The sequence below is a fragment of the Genypterus blacodes genome, unplaced genomic scaffold (assembly GCF_046128005.1).
Source record: "Genypterus blacodes isolate CSIRO-AG114 ecotype Tasmania unplaced genomic scaffold, CSIRO-AGI_Gbla_v1 ptg000012l_1, whole genome shotgun sequence".
Lineage (NCBI taxonomy): Eukaryota > Metazoa > Chordata > Actinopteri > Ophidiiformes > Ophidiidae > Genypterus > Genypterus blacodes.
Window position 1 is genome coordinate 5885673 of NW_027466826.1, and position 23153 is coordinate 5908825.

General features: G+C 43.9%; 1 protein-coding gene across 3 annotated transcripts; it reads right to left on the bottom strand.

Annotated features, from left to right (window-relative positions):
• Positions 1 to 4347: 4347 nt before the first annotated feature.
• ndst2a (N-deacetylase/N-sulfotransferase (heparan glucosaminyl) 2a) lies at positions 4348 to 22476 on the bottom strand. Of its 3 annotated transcripts, none has more exons than XM_076164417.1 (16): positions 22245 to 22476; positions 14749 to 14810; positions 12161 to 12210; positions 10434 to 12057; positions 9409 to 9496; positions 9139 to 9293; positions 8286 to 8471; positions 7532 to 7660; positions 7240 to 7422; positions 6859 to 6955; positions 6625 to 6748; positions 6303 to 6477; positions 5911 to 6093; positions 5406 to 5515; positions 5169 to 5271; positions 4348 to 5056 (listed from the first exon to the last, which is right to left on the bottom strand). In XM_076164417.1, the coding sequence occupies exons 4-16, from the start codon at positions 11505 to 11507 to the stop codon at positions 4931 to 4933; spliced, it is 2733 nt and encodes a 910-aa protein (XP_076020532.1). In that variant the 5' UTR covers positions 11508 to 12057; positions 12161 to 12210; positions 14749 to 14810; positions 22245 to 22476; the 3' UTR covers positions 4348 to 4930. The 3 variants fall into 3 exon arrangements, with proteins under 3 accessions (XP_076020532.1, XP_076020540.1, XP_076020548.1); XM_076164425.1 differs by having other exon boundaries at positions 14745 to 14810; XM_076164433.1 differs by having other exon boundaries at positions 5923 to 6093; positions 22245 to 22475.
• Between the last annotated feature and the right edge of the window lie 677 nt (positions 22477 to 23153).

A 23153-nucleotide genomic window follows, 5' to 3' on the forward strand; every position in this document is an offset into this window, starting at 1 on the left:
GATATGTATATGAGTGTATAATGTTTAACATAATGTCTATCTTTAGGTTGAAAAAATTCCAAGGCTCAAGTCTGAATGAAGTAAACAAATAAGTGATATTCAATGTCAAAGTTAGAAAAATAGAAAAATCAGACGAAAGCCCTTATCTCACTTTTTCAATGAGCTAAAAATCAGAGAGTCAAGCTTCATAAACATCTCCATCCTTCCAATAGTCAGATTTCCATCATACTGAATGAGTCACACACAGCACCTCAAGCCTTTTAGTGAGAAAGTGTCCCGATGAAGGTTAACAGAGTCCTCATCAACACAGCTTAGTCCAGTTCAGAGCTCAGGCCTGCCAGCAGTTGTGTGTGCAGCATCTCCTCTGTTCAAAGGAGCAGCAGCCGGCCTCCTGGTGTTTGGCCAGCAGGGAGATTCTGGAGAAGGTTTTGCAGCAACATGTGCACTGGTACTTCTTCACCTCAGAGTGTGTTTGGAGGTGAGCGCGCAAGTTGGACCGGTCGGCAAAGGCTCGACTGCAGTGGAGACACGAGAACGGTTTCTCTCCTGCGCATAGAACACACAAATACGTCACGTCAGACAGTAACAACAACACAACTGACATCACCGGAAATTGCCTTAGAAATTTGCAAAACACAACATACATGCCCACATAGGTGTTTTGTGTGTGCCAGTGTGCTGACCTGTGTGTGTCCGGATGTGTCCCTGTAGCAGCCAGGGCCTGGAGAAGGCCTTGCCGCACAGTTTGCACACACAGGGCAGTGTGTGTGTCCTGATGTGCATCTTCAGCGCTCCCAGACTCACATATTCCTTCTCACAGTACTTACAGCTGAAGTACTTCTGACCGCTCCATTCACATCGATCAGACAAGCCAGAGTACTGCGAGTGCTGACAGCCAGCACTGTCAAACGTCCCCTGGTTGCTCCTGGTCAGGTGGGGGACGGCGTGTATGTGAGGGACGGACGGAGGGAGCAGAAAGCCTCTCCTCCTCTCGTCTCCGGACACACGCTGTCTGTAAGCCTGCACGGTGAATCTGGCAGAGAGAGAGGGAGCGCGCGCGGGAGGGAGAAGAGGATAGGAGGAAGAGGAGCACACAGGTGGGGTCTTCTGAGGGAGGAGGATGTCGCTGAAGATCACAGAGTCTGCACGGGGGCTGCAGGGGAGATCTGTGAGCACAAACACACACACAAACACACACACAGACATCATATGTGTGTTTTATGAAGGCGCTTACAGAGAAAATTTGAGGATGTAGTCATAGTCTGGTGACATTCTCCAGACTTTTGTTTGTTGTTGTGATCATGAACCTACAACTAGGAACATTCTGCAATATTTATTTATTTCACCCATAACCCATTAACCCCTCTCTTGTATTTTCTATCATATTACTCATCCCACATCCCCCTTCAACCTCTTACAGGTATAATATTGTATGTTTCTGAATAATTGACCTGATGTTCCATTCTTCTCTGCCTGTTAAACACAAGCTCCAGTCCGGTCTGTTCTTATAACGTAGACATGATGTTGATCACTATAAGTTTATCACTGTGTACACATGGAATGACATCACACCATCGGTGCTGCTGGGGTGGAAGGTTATGTCTCGTCACCCAGCCGGACCAATCAGATCCTGTCGTCATGTAGAAATTCTAATCTTTACCTCCAAATCTTAATCCTAAACTTGCCTCCACACTCTCTTCTTCATAAAGGTCCCACAAGAAGATGACAGTGATTTCATTTAGATGGAGTTCTGGAAAAGCTCAGTGGCTATAAAACAGCTCAGTGGACTTTCCTTCCTTCTTTCCTTCCTTTTCACTCCCATTGTGATGATAATAGTGAGAGAATTGTCAGTATAAGGAGCCTGGAAAGCTGCTACATGGGCTCTTGAGGTCGCTTAATAGGGACCTTCTGCTCTCTCCAGGATCTGGGAACAAAGCTCAAATACTGATGATGGAGTTTGCACCTGCTTAAGCACAACAAACAAAACTTTATGTGCCGTTATTTTCTCTTCGAAGCTTCTGAAGCGTTGGTAGAGGACAAACTGAGACAACGCCTGCTAGTTTCTGAATATTTGTAGAGATAAATGGATGAATGTGCGATGTAATCTCTTAAGTATATGGAAGGAGCAGTGACATCCTAAAAATAATGTTTAGCCGTGACGTCATTGTGTTGTTCCTAATTTAATAAGTGATTGCCATTACACTGTACATTCTGTGTGAAATGACTGAGGTGTGAGGTTTTCATGGAGCAGCTTCAAGTGATGTGTAGTCAAAATACACGTAGAAATACACAACAGTGTTACGATTAGTGTGTGTAAAGAGTGACATGTGGACTCACCCTGTGTGTCACTCCTCTGTCCCTTTAACTTTGATTTCTTCATGCTTTCATGTTTCTTCACTAAGAAGGAGCGCGGCATGTTTCCCCCACGGAGAGGAGCTGACCAGTGTGTGTGTGTGTGTGTGAGAGAGAGGGAATCAGTGAGTGAGAGAGACAGAGAGAGAGAGTGAGAGTGAGAGAGAGAGAGACTGTCCGTTTGTCTTTGTCTGCCTGTTTGTCCATAGCGTCTGGGTGAGTCTCTCTCTCTCTCTCTCTGTGTGTGTATCAGATGTTAAACCATACATACTGGTACTGGGGGCGGAGCCTGCTTGTCAATCATGCTCACACAAAGCAGGTGTGCGACTGCTGCAGCTTTTCACACATAAAGTTTAGCCAATATATCAGACAAATCAACAACACAGCCACTTTACATGTACTTCTCTTATCCTATTGACTGATTTGCAGCCTTTTCTCTATATCACAGCATGAACTAAACTGTGGAGTGGAGTTTAGTTCAGGAAGCGACTAAAAAAGCAAACTTCATTATGAGCTGGTTGACCTGTTAGAAACTAGCTTTTTTTTCTTTTATAGTTCACCAGACTATTATGTTAGCTGTACCAAAGCTTCAGAGCGCCCCCTGCTGTCCATTCATACTCATGTCAGATCTGCAGGGCAATGGCATAAATGAAACAAATGTCTGTTAGAGCGAATGAGCACCTTTCATTTTGCATCCTGTACTTATATCAAAAGGTTCGTGTTTCCTCTCACAAACCACTTTGTTTGACATTTCACAGACCTTTCTCTGAAGCTTACATGTAGATGGGATGGAGAGAACGAGAGAAACAACAGAGGTAAGCTGAGGTGAAGCGTACGCATGAAGACATGTTGCTTTATCACCCAACTAGCAGAGGTGTGGCAATGTGGCCTCACTGGTTTCACTTTGGCATCGAACACAACTGTTTATCTCCAACAACGCTGTTATAAACAACACGACTGTACAGACCCTCGTCCCCACACAGATTTTGTCCACGTGTGCATCACATTCCACAGGTCCCAGCCAACATTCCTTTCCTCTCTCTCTCCAAACTGTCCCATAACTGTAGGCTCATTGTCATGTCAAAGAAAAAATAAAAATAAAAGATCCGTGTTTCTATAATGGATTCATTTTCACTGAAGACAAACTATACAAAAATGTCAATGAGAGGGGAAAAAAAAGCCGAGGCAGACATGGATGTCTCTGCGTGTTTATTAGAGATACAGTGTGTTGGTTTTCTACATTTATACAAAAACAGAAAACAAGACAGCAGCTTTTCACTTCTCCACACTGATCCAGCCTCAGCCTCTTCTCCTGTCACATTCAGCTTACCCTCTGAGAGACAAGTGTGTGTGTGTGTGTGTGTGTGTTTGTTTTGATCGATACACACTGCTGTATATTGCTGATTCCACTTCCACTCATCTCAGTGTTGCCTCACAATCCTGCAACCAATGAGTGAATAGCTGTGTGTTAATGGAAGCAGAAGCTCTTAAGTGTTGCGCAATTTCCAGAACCATCCACCCTCTTGTGTGTGAGCAACATGGTAAGCGACACATAAACCGCCTGCTGCAATTTTGCCCCTGCAAGTAGCGGCCGATGGAAACACGTTGGTGACAAGTTCTTCAGTTTTCATCCTCTGGGGGCCGTAAACACCAAAGATACCAAATCTCCTCCTAAAGCTGTGGATCAGAAAGTGTTGGGACACACAGACAGTACATTTACATGCACCCTATGATCGCAGTATGAAGGAAGTCTGTCCATTGAGGAAATGGGAGGCGTTTGACTCCAATTAAGAGAATTACACGTCGTAATTGACATCTTTTAACAGTATAATCACAGTTTTAAAGTGCATGTAAACATACTGAGTGAGGCAGCAGCATATTCAGTGGAATGGTTGGTGTTGGTTGTTGCTTTGAGTTGTCTCTTACACACACAAACACACACACACACACACACACAGATGTTTTAGTAACCATGGTATTTACACCGTTTTCACGTTAAATCAATTTTAATGGTCAATTCATGTAAGTCAGTTTTACAGTGTCTGTGGTGACTGAACAGAAGCAGATATGTGACAGAACACACTCCTCTGCTCTCTCTCTGCAGGGAACCCACGTTTACTACAAACTTTACAACCATTCTCCAGCGATGAGACGTTTGTGTGTCAGTATGTTTGTATTCAGTCGTATTCTGAGTTCGGTTTGTTTCCCTCCTCACTTTAAGGCTTTGAGTCATTCTGCAAGCAGCAGACCTGCTGTTCATCCAGGCCACGAGAATGTGACTGCGGAAGATAAAGATGGCCGTCAGCCCCCTCTGATGCACGCACTCACTCACTCACACACACACGCACGCGACCGCACACACACACACAAGCACACACACATACACATGGGCTGCTCATCTATGACGCTGACAACGAATGAGGAGGAGGAAGAATCCGCTGGTGTCCTCCTCCTCTCATTCCTGCAGCTGAGCTAGCTGTTGATTCCAGACTCCAGTCTAATTCACAGCCGTGTTCTGGCTCCCAATCACAGTCCTGGATGTCCTGTGGCGTGTGTCCGTCTGTCCAATTTTGGCGTCTCAGCTCCAGCTGGTGCTCTGGAGTTCTTGACGGAGCCAGGAGGGCAGCGGTTGGCCCAAACGGTTCAGTAGACGCAGCAGCTCCATGTTGTGTTCACGGTAATGCTCAGCCAGGAAGGCACGAGACTGCACACACAGACACAGACACACACACACACACAGATCAATGGACGTCAAAGCCAGAGTAAAGACAACAACCAAGAAAGTGAGGCATTAGGCCATGACAGTGGAGACAAACCTCAGGGGTCATCTCTGGGTACTTCCTGCCTTTGCTCTTCCCCAGACACTTGGCTCGACTTCCTTCTCCTCTCTGACACCAGAAACCTTTGCCGTCATCGTACCTGAAGACAACACACACACACACAAGCACCTCCGTATCACACGACACTCATGCACACAATAACACATACCTCCTTAAAGTTTATTTTGTGTATCTGTGTGTGTGTGTGTGTGTGTGTGTGTGTGTGGTACTGACGTTAGAGCCTGGGTGTAGTTGAAGAGTGGTGTGACACCGAGGAATCTCTGGATTCCGTCCATCACCAGCACTGGGTTGGAGCGCAACAGGGCCCCGTCCACAATGTGCAGCTACAAAAGAAAACACACACACACAACATAATTATATAAGCAGTTATAAAACATGAAGAAATATCTGTGTCATGCTGTGAAATGTATTGGTTAGAGTGCTAATTGGTATCCTTAGAAACAAGCACCGTCAGGTTAATCTGCAAAATACACACACACACACACACACACACACACACACACACACACACACACACACACACACACACACACACACACACACACACACACACACACACACACACACACACACACACACACACACACACACACACACACACACACACACACACACACACACACACACACACACACACACACACACTTTTCTATGGTACCATGCATTTAAAGGACAGCAGGGGGCGACAGAATCAAGTAGATGTAAGCATGGACAGCACCGTGTGTGATACCTGGCTGGGCTGATAGTGTTGCAGCCAGCGCTCCAGGTGTGCGGCGTACATCCCAGGATGAAGGCAGCGTCTCTGCAGAGCCAGCAGGTCCCTGGTAGCCGAGGGGCTCGCCGTCACCACCCCATGGAAACTGTTGTTGAGGGCTGCGGGGTCCTGGTGTGCTCTCTGGTGCTGCAGACACACAAACACATTGGGGCTTTGTGATATTGTCATATAATTCAGTGTTTTTGTTTGTTTGAACGATGACAAAAGGCATAAACAGTGAGACCGTCTCACCTCACCGGTTTCAATCATTACCCAGACATTCTGGATCTCGCCTGAGGAAGGTGAGGGTAGCGTGGAGAGTGTAGTTGTGGTCACAGAGACGTGTTTGGTCTTACCTGGTACCAGGAGTAGGCCCGGTCAGACGGGTTGATGAGCACAGCCAGGATCTTGGCTCTGGGAAGAAGGGCCGCCGCCCTTTTAGGGGCCGCTTCCGTGTCAAAGTAGTTGGCGCTCTTCTCAAACATGAAATCCGTGCTGACGTTAGAGGGGAATGGGAAGAAGTCCATGTACCTGAGGAGAGAACACACACAGTGTAACCGACTGGATTAGAGCAGAGCAACGCTGCCGTTTTCCACCAGAGAGGTAATGGAAACTAGACTAACTTGCTGAGACGGAGCGACCTATGGCTCCTTTATAACGTCACCAGGATGTATTTACCAATCAATTCCGTTGTCGTAATTCGCCCCGCTGAAAAATTGGATCTCCTCAAAGGTGATGGGGCTTGGGAAGGAGCTGGTGATCGCTGGGTGGAGGCTCAGGAATGAGTGCAGCGCAGTAGTGCCTTTGTGCAATCACAAGAAAAGAATGAGAAAGTGAGAAATGTTGCCTCTCTTTTCATGTTTGTCTCTCCGTCTATCTTCCCATGTGTGATTGTGATGAACGGTGTCTTACCCGTCTTCTGTGGTCCAATGACGAGGAACTTTGGTAACCGGTCACAGGTCTTCTCTTTAGACCAGATATCTTTGTGTCTTTTGTCATGACAAGGATTCTAGAAAACAACATGCTTATTTTAATAACCAACAAAACACAAATACACAACACGTTAAATCACATTTCATTCTGTCCATATGTAAAAATTCTCGTGCCATTCAGTTGACTGTTAACACCGTTTCCTATAATGATGTAATATCCTTGACAGGCTCTGGTGACTACATGGAACAACCAATTTTACTATTCTTTCAATTAGAATGTGGAATTAAAGCCGCACAAACCAATTCTGCAGCAGAAGCAAAAACTTAAAAACAGTATGTCAGGTAAATGCAGCGCTCCAACCTGCCACAGGGGGTCTCTCTCCTCGGGGAAGATGAGAAAGTATTTTTCAGCCAGCTGGACTGGGGGGAGCGTCTGCAGCCTTAGGTTGGTCCAACACTGGACAAACTTCACCAAAGACTCAAAGGTGTAGAGGCCAAGACGATTGTTGCCGTAGTTTGATAGATGGGTCATGAAGATGCTGATCTGGAGATTGAAAGGTCACAGGTCACAAACGAGTTCTGTTTTTAAGTCGGTCTTTCAGCAGAATTTATATGCAATTGTATTGTATAGTATTGGTGTGTGTGTGTCGTACTGGGTTGAGGAGGACCGTGAGGAATAGTTCTCCTCCTCTGATGCTCTTGTCCAACTCCTTGGAGCCTCCTGGGTATTCATTATAGAAGATTGTATGGGTGAAGAGACCACATGTCTGCCTCGGTAAAACCTGGAACACAAAAATCACAACAAACAGCTTATTCTTCTATATACATATGTGTGTGTGTGTGTGTGTGTGTGTGTGTGTGTGTGTGTGTGTGTGTGTGTGTGTGTGTGTGTGTGTGTGTGTGTGTGTGTGTGTTTTCAATATAGGTTCAAAGTATGTCAGTTCTATTTCAAGTTCAGGAATTATGAGGTTCAAACGAAGCAGCAGTACTAGCAGCAGATGAAACCATTAACATGTTCTCACAGGTTTACAACCAAACACAAGTGAACCGTCCTGACCCAGGGACAGGACGTCTGCAGGGGTTTAAGATGAGAATGAGCAGATATAACAGCTTCTACTCTTTATCACTTAAACCCATTATGTGGAACATTGCTTCCTAAAGATGGAAAACAAGTCAACTTCAGGACAAACCACGCTATTCTGCTGTCCTTTTCTGCATTTTTGCTGAGAACCAATGGTATGTGGTTTGTGAAGATCAGACCAGATCCTTCCAGAAACACTGACTCCATTCAGAATGATTTCCAACAAACCCCCCCGTCTGTCTATAATGAGTTTCACCAACACTACATTCACCTTTAGAGCAGAAAGCTTGTGCACGGATGACACGTCAGTTTGAGTGTGGCCTCACCTGGATCCCGTTGTGAATGAAGCCCCGTCTGTATCGAGCTGGCCGCAGGTGGGGGTACTCCTCTGTGCTGGTCACCTTGATGTCCCACACAGACTTCCAGGCCTCGTAGAGCTGGCTGTGGACCGGGTAAACCCCAGAGTGGTGGGGGGCCACGGCATAGCCCATATCTGTTGGGATGCCATGCTCCTGAAGAGAGAGAGAGGGAAGTATGGAGAGAGGCCGAGAGATTCAACAGTCAGCAGATGAGATTGAATTGCTGCATTTGACGTTCACATAAACTACAACATGTAGGTTCTCACACTCTCTCACACACAGTGTGTGTGTGTGTGTGTGTGTGTGTGTGCGTCTTCCCCCTGATTGTGTAGCCTACTGAACCAGACTGAGAGACAATTAAAGGCTCAGGAAACCTCAGCAGGTGATTTGAGTTAATGAGCTGATTAGAGTGAGACACTGTGAGGCTACAATATTGACCTTTTTCACAATATCCTCATTTTCTGAGATACTGAATTTGGAGTTTTCATAAGCTGTAAGGCATAAATATCGAAATTAAAACAAATAAAGGCTTGAAATATTTCACTTTGTGTGTAATGAATCTATAATATGTGAGTTTCACTTTTTGAATTGAATAACTGAAATAAATGGACTTTTCCACAATATTCTAATTAATTGAGATGCTTTTGTCAAAGAAAAAAAGGTCTGAATCTTTTCATTTTGCCAGGTCCTTCCTCCACTAGTCACGAAGCTCTGCACACAATTGACCAGCCACTCTGGACATACACCTCCCGATGTGCAAGCAGGTGTTACAGCTACGATTCCACTCCTTTGGCCATGAACTCTCGTCTTTGTTGCGCACCTGAGCAAATATTTTGTTGAGTCTCATCTGCTCGGCCAGGACGCTGACGTTGTGGAAGAGGTGAGGCTGCATGTGGCTCCACATGTGAGGAAACCACCAGAAGTCTTTCCTGTGCTGAAGCAGCATGTCATCGCCACGATCCTCCTCATCAGTACCTAGAAACACAAACACACACACACACCGAGTGTATGATTTAAGGGCACTTACTCTGTTATAAGGGAAAGATTCAAGCAGTGTGTGTCTTGTAAAGTGATGTGAGCTGTTGCATACCTGTGTGATAGAACTTTCCAGAAAATCCCAAATTGAAGGTGAAATTAGGGACCAACGCTCTCAGCTTGGTTTGAGTGCTGAGCAATGCCTGTCAAAATAAAAGAAATACATATTTGGTTCAAGCTAAATGAATGACATTATATTTTTATTTCACATATTACTAAATAATTAACTTAATACTTTAATAGGTCACCGACAGTTTTGTTTGTTTTTATTTGCAAGTTAGAGCATTTAAGAGATATTGTATATACACAACTGTTACACTGATTAATGAAGTAAAACACAACATGCTGGCTGTTGACATGATAAGATCTGAATTCAAGTCTCTTCCTCTTTTTTCACAATTCAGTCAAGTGCTAAGGAGGAAGAACCAAGAGGCATTTGTATTTTTGATGATATTCTTCTTACACTATTGCCTCTGTGGTGGAACTCACTGTTTTCCAGAGGCTTCTTAACTACGTAATATCAGTAATGATCAACTCTGCATACATGCCAATACTAGTTTATCACGGTAATTGACAGCTGTTGGAAAACGAACCCTAGACACTAAAAAAACTAATTAACATTAGTATCACTGTACACTTGTGCACCCTCAGCTCAGTCACTGTCAAAACATCCAAAAACAGATGACCTGTGTAAAGGATTGATAGGAAAGTTGTTTTGCAACTGAAGACATAACACGATTTTTAAAACTTCATGCTGGTGTTATGCATTTACAGCTAATTACTAAACCTTCAGACCAACAGAGCACTGATTTATTCTAATATAAATGTTTCTGTTCCTGAGCACTCATCAGGCCTGACAGGCTTACAGCTTATTCTTTTTTTTAGCTACAGTACAGGTATAAAAATAAGACCCGGGGGTGTTGCCAGCCTCTGTGCCTGTGTGCAGACCTGTTAACAACTGACAGCAAATCAAGCCTACAGACAAAATTAACACAACCAGTGAAAAATATGAGAGGGATCTGAAGTCAAGTGATCACTTGCAAGAACTAAACTGATCGTTGTCTCACACAGCTGACTCACCTCCACATCTGTAACCTTCATGCGTGTTCCCTCCTTGCCCACAAAGATATCATCGACATCCACCAGGATGTGGCGGTCCAAAGACAGACAAAGTCTCTTTCCTGTCAGGTAGGCGATGGAGTCCACAAACACCAGCTTGTGAAGCCAGTAGTTGAGATTGTTTCCAAACAGGACCCTCTGAATTCCATCGTGGAGCCCCAAGTCCTGGATCACGGTGGCGTGGAGCGCCCGGAGGGGGCTGGGTCCAAAATGTGCCAGTGCGTCAGATGATTTGGTACTGGCCAGTAGTACTGGTTCATAGGTAGAGTGGTTGGACTGGAAAATGGTCCAGTCGTCCCCTGGTAAAGGGCCCTGCTCCACTTGATTGGGTTTTGTGATATAGAGCAGAGGAGCATTGGGGTTAATGCGATAGTCTTTGAGTCCCAGATGTGAGTGTAGATAGAGGGGGAAACCTTTGAGCTGTGCACTGAGTAGAGAGTTTTCATTGGCTTTAAAGAAGCCGATGACTCCGACTCCATACTCGGCACAGTACTTGTCCAGCAAGTCACGGTTCCATGCGTCCAGATTGACATATTTCAATACATTTTCATAGATGACCAGTGTATAGCGTCCACGGTTACGCTCCGTCAGTGTGGGCATGTCGCCTTTACCTGGAGCGATTTCCGTTCTGTATCGGAAACGGCTGGATTCTAAAATTGCTACAATCTCCTGGCCCAACTGGGAGTAGATACTCTCCACAAAAACCAGAACTACCGGTTCCGTTCTGGAATTGTCCACTGCCTTGACCTGTCGCTGTCGGCCCTGGCGTTGGGGAAGAAAAAGGGGAGCCCGCTGGACTCCGGGCTCTCCTCCGACCATCCCGGTGCTAGTTCCTGGCGACAAGCCCCCTCCTCCACCACAGTCACTGAAGGGTAACGGGGGGGCCTCCTTGATCTTAGGACTGTTGGAGACATAGTAAGCTAGGAAGGCCATGGACAGTAGGCAAAAGATGATGAGTGCCAAGATGAGGCGGTGAAGCTCCAGCTGGCGAACACCACGCATTAGTTTCCACACACCCACACCGGCACCTACCATGGCGATAGGAAAGGAGGGAAGGGCTGGGCCGCAAGAAGCTAGGACACAAGTGAGCAGGGAAGGGGAGAGGTGTTGCACGGGTGTGAGAGGAAGGGGGTGTGATGGAGGAAGATCGAGCAGCAGATACTGGCACTACACTGCGCTGAGGAATAGCCATTTACACTAGGTGACCATGGCCAACATCATCCATTACCTGCTGTCCACCTCTAGACCTGCAGCATAAACACTAACCCTGAAATGCCTGGATGGAAAGGGGAAAAGGCGTGTAGAGGGAATAATAGAGGGAAAAGGGAGGTGGCTGATCTCTTGTTAGTGGACCATGTGGGTCCTGAAGCCAAATTGAAATGCCGGCCTTAGCTGCCTGTTGCTTTGTACATTTGTGAAGTTCAATCTTTTAAGCAATTTGCGTGGAGCCGTCTACACACGAGTATGTGTCCATCTATATACGTGTGTGCAGGCTCTCAGCAGCAGTCCGGTCTGTGCTGATAGCTTGTGGTTTGGGCCTGAACCCCCTCCAGGCACCCAACCAGGTCATCCCCGATTATCACTCCTACGAGAAGATGAAAGAGAAAGATGAGAAGAGGATTAAGTTCCCTAAATTGTTTTGGAGCAGTGGATTTGACATTTGTCATTTTCAGATCCTCAGCTCTCACCTGGATTACACTGCAGATCTGAAAATCTTCTGTCCAAACCGTTAAGAGCCCTGCAGGAAAAAGAGAGAGACAGGTTTTTGTTAGTCATTTGCTTGAAATGTCAGACATTGGAACATCACTGAATAATATACCCGTTTGGAAAGTGGAAAGTTTCAAACTAACAATTAGCCTCAGTTTTACTAAGCCTCAACACCCCCGTCATATAAAATGCATGGAATGTGAATGACACAGCGCTCCCTATTGGACACAAGTGATATTAATAATGCACTTGTATAACCAAGCTGCATCATTAATTCATAAATTCTGCCTATACATATTTAACTTTAAACACTGCACATTATTGTTAACCTGCACACTTTTTGGCATTAGCTGAAGGTTAAGCATGTCTTGTGCTTAATCATTTCTTTTCAAATGTGCTGTCAATCTGTTCATATTAATATGAAATCAAAACCAGCTTCTGCCTTACTGTCCTGGATAAAAATGTCAATAATATTTTCCTTTTGAGGCTGTGCAGGGTTACAGGTCAGCCCGGGGCACCAGGACTGCCCTGGAGACGCAAAGAAAGGGAATCTTCTTCTGATCTGAGTGCGGCCTGATTTTTTTAAATTATGAAATATGCTAAGCTACCCACGGCTGAAATCTAAATAAGATATCTGAACATTAACATTTCAAATATTAAACATGTATATTACATTTAGAACATTTTCCCTTTATCTGAACTGAGAGAACAGAAACAAAATTGCCTGATGTGTGCAACTCATCGTTAATGGCCAGAGAACCGAGACGAAAAAAAGAATGAGAATGAGTCAAACTGATTGACATGACATGGTGGGGCAGGAGGGGCAGCATAAAGGGTAATGGGACTGGGCCGGGGTGAATAGGGTGAAATATCAAGGGGAAGTATTGGGAATATGCATACATACATACACACATATAAGTGCAGCTCAATAAATTAGAATCTGGTAGTCTTCCTCATGATTGTGTCGCCTACTGAACCAGACTGAGAGACAATTAAAGGCTCAGGAAACCTCAGCAGGTGATTTGAGTTAACGAGCTGATTAGAGTGTGACACTGTGAGGCTACTAGATTTTTTTCATTTTTAAAACTTTTTCACAACATTCAAATTTTCTGAGATACTGACCTTGGGGTTTGAATTGAATTACTGAAATAAATGAAATTTTCCACTCATTTATAGAGCTGCACCTGTACATACATGGGAATATTATCCACTTTATACAGACATACATGCTGTCATTACAGGTTATCAAACAAGCACTGGGTTTGCTTTCTGTCTGGTACGTTGGTAGGTTGATTATTAGTTTTACAGAGACATTGGCAATAGAGCAGGTAATTGCTATTGGTGGGGAATAATTGAGATTGAGTGCATCGTCTTCTTTATGGAGTGGAGTAATGCGGGTTGAGCAAGGTTGAGCAAATAAATAGCAAATAAATATTTGATAAACATATGTACCTAAGACTCAGGTATTAGGGTAGAACAGACGAGGAGGAGAGGAGAAATGCGGATCATACCATCAGCCTCAATGGTATTTAACTTCCGAACTTGGTTTCAAAGCTGTGTTGTTGTACAAATTCAACCACTTTGTTTGAGGCTTATTCGTGGTGCATAATGAAATGACAGAGGAAAGCGGAGAGACGCGCAGATGAGTTGAAGGTGATGGAGATGCGGGGGAGGAATCGATAAGGAGGAGGCGCTGTGCGAGGAGACTGTGGTCCAAATGAGCATCTGCTGTTTAATGGACTACTCTGCAGAGCTAAAGGCTCCCCTGGGATCCACAGAACAGCCAGGAGCAGCACAGTTGGCAATCACACACAGAAACCAACAAATGCCAGATTTACTGAGGACTATCCTTTGTTGTTTATTAAGCTTTAATATAACGGGAGAAGGAAAGGTCGTGTTTTGAGCAGACAGATTTCTATATACAGTATATTTCATGGTAATCCTACATTATATTTTGTCCAAGCTGAAAGTTTTGCCAAAGGCAGCAATAGAGGAAATGGCCCACATCACTTCATGTCAAACAAAATAATGATGTGACGTTCTATGTGCTACCAGAATTGGTGCTTGATGTCTAGTGAGGCAAACCCAATCAATGCTATTAGAACTGAACACTGAGGAGACGCACAGAGAAAGCAAAGATGATGAGAGAATGACATGGCAACAGGAAATGCACTTCTTGGCCCGTGTCTCAATCACTCTCATTCTCCTGCTCTCTCTCTCTTGTTGTCTCCTTCTTTCTTTCTGAGCAGAGCCAGGACTGTGCGGGGTTCTGATTGCGCTGACGTGTTCAATCATCAAGTGCATTTGTTTAATTAGTTGATTGAGTAACCAAGACGGTAATGACGTTTTCCACACTGGGCCAATTGGTGTTGGCCAACCTTTTTTCTTCTTTAATTACCGAGATTTTCATTTACAAAAAGTATTTGATGTTTACTGCGGCTGCCATGTCTTGTTTGGCAATCGGAAACAATTAAATGTGACTAATACGCAAACATAGCAGGGAGGGAGGTAGACAGTGACAGAGTGTGTGTCTATTCAAGGTCAAAGTGAGAGAAAGCTTAATACTTGCATGAGTTGCCTTTCCCTGCACAGTCATGAGACTTCAACTCCATTCAATATCAGCGGGAACATCTGTAACAAGGGAGAGGACAAAACACACTGTAACTAAACAACACACTTAGAGGAAACAAATAACTGATATGATACTAAACAGAACAAACAAGGAACTGTTCTAACACCGAGGAGCTCATTCTAAAAACACAGCACTTAAGAGAGGAACCCATGCAATGCACTTCAATAATTTAGGCTGTTTATTATTTTCCACATTATCTCCGTCCCTCTTTTCCAGCCGCCTCATGCCAACAAGCCTCCGCTGAAAGTTGTAGGCCGACAGCACAACAAAGGCAGAGGAGCTTACGGTCTCCTTCCTCACCTCCTCCACACTCGTAGTACAAACAGACCCGTAATTGGCTTTGTGTTTAAATAGGAGCGCCTCTCTTGTTAGTGAATGCATGATTAGACAGGAGATATGCTTTAAAAGCTGGAAATCGCAGTTTAAAAACAGCTCAGTACGAATTTAAAGCACAGAGGCAAATGAGCAATAATTAGAAATGTTGCAAAGTGATGATGTGCCGCGTCTCACCACTGTTTCACACTGGTATAACCTCAGCAGCGTGGAAGCAGCATTGCCACAGGTAGTGTGGAAAACTCAACACGTTAACACGGGTGTTGAATGGAAAAGTGAGAGATGTTCCATGCTGCAGACGTTCCCCAGACAAAAGGTAGCGTGAAACAGGTGGTAAGGCTGGATCCATGCTGGTCACACCGGCCACCAGCTTTGTGCATTTTGTATTTTCCGGCTTTAATCCTATTTGGATTATCAATTATTCATCCAACTAATGAGCCATTCAGGAAAAAGCTAAAAACATGTATATGCTTACCATGGCGGTCATTTTGGGGCAGTCGGTTTTACACTGCAAATAGATAAAGAGTGTTTGTGGGGTGGTTGTGGTAAGACAAGAAACTCTGCACTGGTGGAAAAACCACGACTACCATGTAGGATAATGCAGGCTTAGAATCCCTTCTTTGATTTCCTTGAGGGGAATCCTGTGTACCAGGTCCTGTGTAGCCAGGTCAAGATGAGACAAACACTAAAACACAGGAGCTGGAAGCAGCAGCAGATCTACAGAAGCTCCATTTGAACAATTTCAGGGATTAAGCGGTAATCTGCTCTTTTTCTCGTCTCCGCACGCTTTGATGACTCATTTTTGAACACAGTGAATCGACGCTGCAGTTCATCAGCCTGGAGGGAAATGCTTCCTCTGCACTGCACCCCCACGCAACTCGGCTCTACTGAATACGGATCTACACACTACATGGTCTGAAGTGTGTGTGACAACAACAGCCACACGCTGTTCATAACAACCATTTGCTCTCCACTCACACACAGTATGTTTACACTCTAAACTCTGAGTATAACATGGAGCGTTTCATAAGCGCAGTATGAAGAGAGTCTGCCCATTGAGGAAATGCAGGCAGAGGCTGTATACTTGCCTTTACAAATCCATTTCCAATTAATAAAGGGTGGTAAATCTTTATGGTTAGGCTACTTCTCAGCTTTTCTCAACTCATAACTCAAAGATCTTCATCCACACTCGCTTTTTCAGAGCGCAATTAAGGAGGCTGACCGTCCACATGACAACACCTGAAAACACACACACATTCCCTGCTGCTCCAACCCAATCAGCGCTCTGTGTGTGGCCGATAACACCGCCGAGCTCGTTGCAATCCCGCCACAAAAGCCGCAATAGCAAAGCGTTTTTCCCTTTTTTTTGTGCTTGCGTGTTACATAAAGCTAAATGTAATGCCAAACAAGCAATCAAAACAAGAAGTGAAGAGGACAACAGTCCGGCAAGCTCATCCTACACTGTTGTGCAACAGGAAGGGTGTGAATTGTATGGCTCTGTGCGTTTTCGGTTGTGTCAGATTCGAAATGGAAACATTCCAATTGTATCTGTACGTACATAACCTTCAAAAAACACATAGGCTTTCCATTAAGCGTTGTCATTTGGGGAAATTGAGATGTAAAGTGAACTTGAATGTCTTGAAAGGTGCCTGAAAAGAAAATGTATCATAATTATAGGCTGCTCAATGATATTAAGACAGCAGATTCAGAGGAGACCACAGCGTTTTGTGAAGTCTGAACAAGGAAGGAAGCCATCAAATCTGGAAGCGACAAGCGCTCTATTCCTCCTCCTCAAACTGCATCCCTCGCAGGACCTACAACGCATCAAACTGCATGCGTCACCATCAGTTAGTTTCAAGATATGTATCGATATTGCCACAGGATTGAAAAAATAGTGTGCTTATTATAGTTTGGTAACAGGACAAAGGTGTATTAAGGTCTCAAATGAAGAAAATAAAGATTGATCTACTTAATAGTCTTAATTGCAGTATTATCAAGTCTTGAAGTGATTGTAAACATATTGACTGTGTGTGTGAGGGAATTCTCAAAAAGCAAAGGTTCTCCTGGGGTGTGTGGAAAGGGAACACAACGGCATCATTCCAGATAAATGACGGACACTGAACAGCCCTGACTGATAAATGCTGCGCTGCTAACCTCAGGCCAATCAGGAACAAAGAATGCCCCCCCCCACACACACACACGCGGTTTCATTACACAACACTTTGTTCACACGCTGCTGTGCTTCCTGTGCCACGTTCATCAGAGAACTGTGATGTAGGATTTGACATTATACGATGGACATTAGACATAAGCCTTCATACTATAGATGATTTATTGTTGTTGTAGTTAATATCAATAAACTACTTTCCCCCTTTTTTGTTGTCTGTTTCCATGTAAGAATAGTTTTGTAGTAAATGTTTATTGAATTATATATTGCTCATTCTGTCTTCACTCTCCAATATTTGTTGCCAATATGATTTTTTTTTTGGGGTATTTCTTCTTATGAAGCAAATATTTTACATGACAGTGCGCAAAGGGTTACTGGACATTTTGGAGATCATTACTTATACAGAAAGAGGGGGGAAAGGAGAGAGAGAGATAGAGAGAAAGAAAGAAGGTTGTATTATTATTGTTGTTGTTGCTGTTGTTTAACTTTTTTCTTAGACCCTGAGGTAAAATAGGCGATGTGAGGTACAAGCAGATTGAAATTGAAGCAGCAGGAAGCACGGTTTAGCGGCAATGTCTAGAACATGGCACAGTTGTGTGGGCGCAGAGTCCAGGCTGGCATCAGTGATTTTGATGCGATGATCTCATGTTCAGGATGATGTCAAACAGCAATGTAGGCTACTACAAATCGCATCATAGGCTGTGGTGAAGAGAAGAAGAGAGGAGAGAAAGAAAAACAAAGAGAGGAAATCCTGCGTGGTTGGGGTTGGGTCTCTTTATTGGCTCATGAAAAACCCCAACTTCACTACACACTTTAATGGCAATAAGTTAGAGAGAAAGAAGAAGCGAGCCTGAATAAGGGTCTACAGTCAAGACAGACTAAAACACACCCTCAAGTCCTTGTTAGGAAAACGCGGACCCCCGGGACATCCGCAACGCAGTGGGCGGAGGTAAGTGTTGAGCCGAGCTTCCTGCGAAAACCTTCCATTACGGACCCAGCGGTCGTGTCTTAACGTGTTCCGACACACCTTCAGCCTCGAGGTACCAAACTCCAACACCAACTCGCCTTAAGAGTAACATAAGGTGATTTTGTCTTTGTGTGTACAGGCACAAGTTGAATACAAGTGTTTGAAAATGCCGGCTGTCCGTTTATAAGTGTCTTAAGTGTCTGACCAATTGGAAATAGTTGGTGTTGTGAGCTCGACCCAATAGGTCTTGAACCAGTAGAGGAAGCGGAGTTGGAACTAAAAAAAAAAAAAAGGGGCTTAAATAACTTTGGTGCATTTGTGAACTTCAAGCACACAACATCGATCTAATCCATCTTTGATCCCCAACTGGAAATTCAACGCCCAATTCAATATGCTAACTCTTGTCACGTCCAGATGAGGTATTATGATAATACAAGTAGCATCTGGGTGCATCTGGATCATCATGCCTGCGGATTGAGCTCCGACGGGGCCAACACTGCTACAGCAAAGCCAATCTTAAGTCCAGCAATGTTAGTCGACACACACTGGAAGCAACACTACACAAATCACACTGTAATTACTTGATTTATAAAGACCTCTGCTCATAATACATCCGTCCACTGTTCAACTTGCCAGGGCAGATTGCAGAGCAACGCAGCCCAGATGTCCCCGCAAGTGACGCATCGACGTTTTCTACACCGTTTTCTTCACCAGAACAACAAAACAACTTGGGAATGTTATTCTTAACTAAAGTAAACCGGCATTGAATGAGTGAATGAGTGAGTGAGTGAGTGAGTGAGTGAGTGAGGAACTGTGTGTGTGTGTGTGTAGCTGCGATACCACATCAAACAGGACAATATCTTCTTATCTTTGTCTATCTCCAAGGGAAAGCTTTCTAGCCTGGAGGCCCTCCTCCTAATTATAAAGTGTTATCACAAACTAATCATGAGTATGCACTCAGGCAGGAGTGGGCATGGACCCACAGCTCGGCACTAATTGGGTCTCTGCTCGAGCGCAGAAATGAATGACGTCCATCAGAATGTCGCAAACATATTTTCCAAGTCTGTGTCTCTCAGGGCCAAGAGATGGGGGAAGGGGGGATTGTGCAAACTTGTGGAGCTCATTTGATAATCTTTTTTGTAAAATATGAATAGAAAACAGCAACAGAACAGTCCCTTGTTTCATCTGCATGGGAAAGGGGACTCACATTTGTTTCTTTAAATGAACTGGCTCTCCTCTGTTGTTGTTGTTTTGTTGTTGGAACAATGGGCGACTTTCACTAAGGAGCAGCAACACAGACTCGCAGACAGAAAGCCACGTGAAGATACAGCGAGAATGCAAAAGACGAAACACGAGTGTGTTGTTCTTTCTGTTGAACAGGGCCTGCTGCCCTCGAGAACTGTTAACGATTAGTCGTTTATTGATTGATAGGACGCTTTAACTCCAATTTATCAGTTAAGGAAATGGTTTAAAATTTGCTGCCGATGATTTCCGACCACTCCAACGAGACAAAAGTGTCACTCAGAAACAGATTGCCACGAAAAGTAGCGTTGCTTCCCACGAGCCCCGGAGGGAAATTCTTCAGGACTTTGGCGACCCCTCGACCTTTCCCCCCTGTGCATTCACAGCACAGCACTTTAAATTGCATAACTCTCTGTTACAACCAAAGCTATTGTTAATTAAAGGCTACTGCCAATTTTATGGTCTATAAAAGCATCTCAGCTAGAGGTCGGGCCGGTGAGTGGGGAAATCTCATTCTTAGCAGTTAGCTTAGCGATCTAAATTGACAATAGTATTGCTGGTGGTTTGGTTAATAGCTCTGGAAGTGCTAATCTGAAAATAATGCAGATTGTTCAACTTCTAGCAGCGATAATTGTTTGCACCTGGTGTAATGGAATTTCAGGACGTTTTTCCTGTAATCTGTGTCTCATTTGTTGATAGGTTTTAGTCTTTTGAGAACACAATCATGCGAGTAGACCATTCCTCCTGCATGTGCTAATCTGTGCAGAATAATAATAATGTTGTTGTTTTTGTGTGCAAATGGGAAGCCCACTTTTATTTGGACTAGTTTTTCGGATCTGGTCGGTTTAAGCACTTATTGTTTGTGAAATCACATTGTTGAGGTGCAATACAAATATTTCGTTCTGAAACAAAAGAGCAATTACCATCCATCATCGTGATAACAATATTGAACAAAAATGTCTTCTCTGCTGTCCTGCTCCCATCACCTCGCTCCATTTTTGACGATGGGTAAAACCTGACATTGATGTTTGGGCTGTGGGGACGCGGTTACAGACCCGAGCAGAAGAAGACTTAAACTCCAGCCAATCAGATGATGATATTTATACATGACACTCAATTTTGAGAGCATGGCCAATCACGTGTGTGTCTACAGTGTGACCCTGTGCAGATGCTCAACACACAGCAAAAACATGCGTCTCTTACACAGCTCACTGCAAGGAAAAGATGGCTTGAAATATTGATAGAGCAATATTTTCTCTGCATATTTTGAACCTAAAGGATTTATCAACATACAGCAATTATTAAATATCTATAGACCCACAGAGCTCTCTGACACACAAGCAGACACCGTGAAATCCGTTTGTCTTATCAGATATGCGCGAGTGCTCACGTTTTCTTGTATTTTTCTGACATTGTTTACATTCCAGGGATGCATTAATTAAAATGCCTGTCTGCTAAAAGCCCCACGTATCAAATCATATCACGTGTCCCATCACACTACACCCATCATCTACAGGGCTACGGCATTGAACTGCACTGAATCTTTACAGCTTAAAATGTTTAATAGTGGCATTGGAACACTGATAACGTGTCAAAGTACAGGTCATCTTGGCAACAGAGTGAAAAGACATACAGCCCTAGTTAGCCAAGTTACAGAATCAGCACTTCCTTAAACTAAAGGCGTCCAACAAAATGTCTTTACTTGTTTTAACGGAAGCAAAAACATTGAACGCATCAGCTGTTGTCTTAACACACACATCCACTTGGCAATGTTGTGACTTCAATCTGGAATTAATCTGATTACAGAGCGAGTAAACAGGACAAACATTTAAAATATTCAGTGCCAATGTTGAGTGTGTGACTCTTTAAAATAGTCACAGTTCAGTCTTACATGATTGAACAGTTAAAGCCATTCATACCTTCACTCAGTCATCAAACAGCATGTGGCTTTTCTGCAGCAGTTTGGAGGATAAAGGGGAGTCTTTTTTCCGGGGCCTAATCCAATCCAACAAGTAACACTCACACACTCAACATTTATTTTGCAGTTATTTGACCAATAACAGCACCAAGGTAACAGTAGATTAAAGAGATTAACACACAGAAAACATCTTTCTCCATTACAAAATCTGATGGACCAGCAGTGACCCTACCTGTGAACATACATCCGGGTAACCTGGTAGCTCAATTACACACACCGTCCGGAGCTCAACGTAATCAGATATCAAAACATTACCTGAATTAACGAAAGTAATTCATTCAAAATCATATTATAAGACATTAAACGTCATAAAAGCATACCCAACTCGGGATTATGATATCCAGCTGTAAATTTACCGATAGTAGAAGATAAAGAATGCGACGAATAGATGAAAACTTTAACTTGTCCTGCCCAGCAGTTCGTGCCGGACCTAGCTAGCGTGCTAACGGCTAGTTCAAGCAACAGACTCACCAGAGTGATGGAGCTAATGTTAGCCGTGTGACGCCTGATAGTCAGCGGCTCAGAATTACACTTTATCCTACAGACACAAGACAAACTGGGAATGTCTTTTATTCCTGTTCAATCCCCCTCCGCGATGCTACATGTCCCGAGTCCCACGGTCTCCAACTTACTGGGAGAAACTGCCTAGCTGCTCGGCTACGACAGCTGCTCACAGGAGGAGACACGGACTTTAACTTTAAAAACCCCGCACTAAAACATAAAGTCTTAAAGTGATTGTGACTCACCGGTATTCTTTTAAAATAGCCAGGCACTCGGGCGGAACCTAAATAGATCCAATCTTCAGGGATAGAGTGAAGTTCGGCGCGTAGCTGCTTAGTCCGCCATCTTGGTTCTGTTGGAAACCTGGACTCAACCAAATGTGTTCGGAGAGGGGGGGTCACATTTTAACCCCGATTTGTTTGTTTTAAGTTTGTTTTGTGGGGCGACAGTCCGGTGAAGCTAGAATGTGTGTGTGTCTGTGTGTCGTAATGCTTGAAAGATCTCAAGATCAACAGCACCGCCACGACAGCCCGCTCCTTATTTTACCCCACTTCACTGCCAATGGTCTGAGCCCGAAGCCATAGGGTTTGTTAAAGCTCGACATACAACAAATAATCAACACGCTTTTGTTGTGGTTGTTGTGGAATCACCCATGACGTAACCCTCCTCGGTTTGACTTCTATACTAAACATCATGCAAACATCCCACGTGTGTTGTTCTTATAGTAACTATTTGAAATCCATGCCCAAAACATGCCTTTAAAAGAGATGCCCCAGATTCAGTGTGAGATTACTTTTAATTTCAAATGTCCAAGTGTGCAAACAAAATGAACACTGTCGTCTGATGTTAGTTTGACATTTACTCAAAACAAACAAATTTAAAGCAATACTACCATGACAGTTAGCAAACTGTCTTCACTGTCTTTAATCTAATGTGATCTAATGTCAGTGTGGATTTGCATATTGATCTAGAGCTGAAATTTGTTTCCCTCAGTGGTTTTGTCTTTAATCATCTTACATATTAAGTTAGTACACAAATATACACGATTGTATATCACAAGTAAATCATTGTTTTAACTTTAACTTCAACTGTTTTTGACCCAAAGGGATTTTCGGTTGAACGTCAACACTAGAAAAGAGATAAAGGTTTAAAAA

Excerpts from the sequence above, each read along its gene's own strand:
- ndst2a (XM_076164417.1), bottom strand. The coding sequence starts at position 11,507 with ATGGTAGGTGCCGGTGTGGGTGTGTGGAAACTAATGCGTGGTGTTCGC. Across the intron at positions 6,956-7,239 it reads AGAGAGACCCCCTGTGGCAG|AATCCTTGTCATGACAAAAG; the intron begins GTTGGAGCGCTG and ends GTTGTTTTCTAG. Across the intron at positions 5,057-5,168 it reads ACCCAGAGATGACCCCTGAG|TCTCGTGCCTTCCTGGCTGA; the intron begins GTTTGTCTCCAC and ends CTGTGTGTGCAG.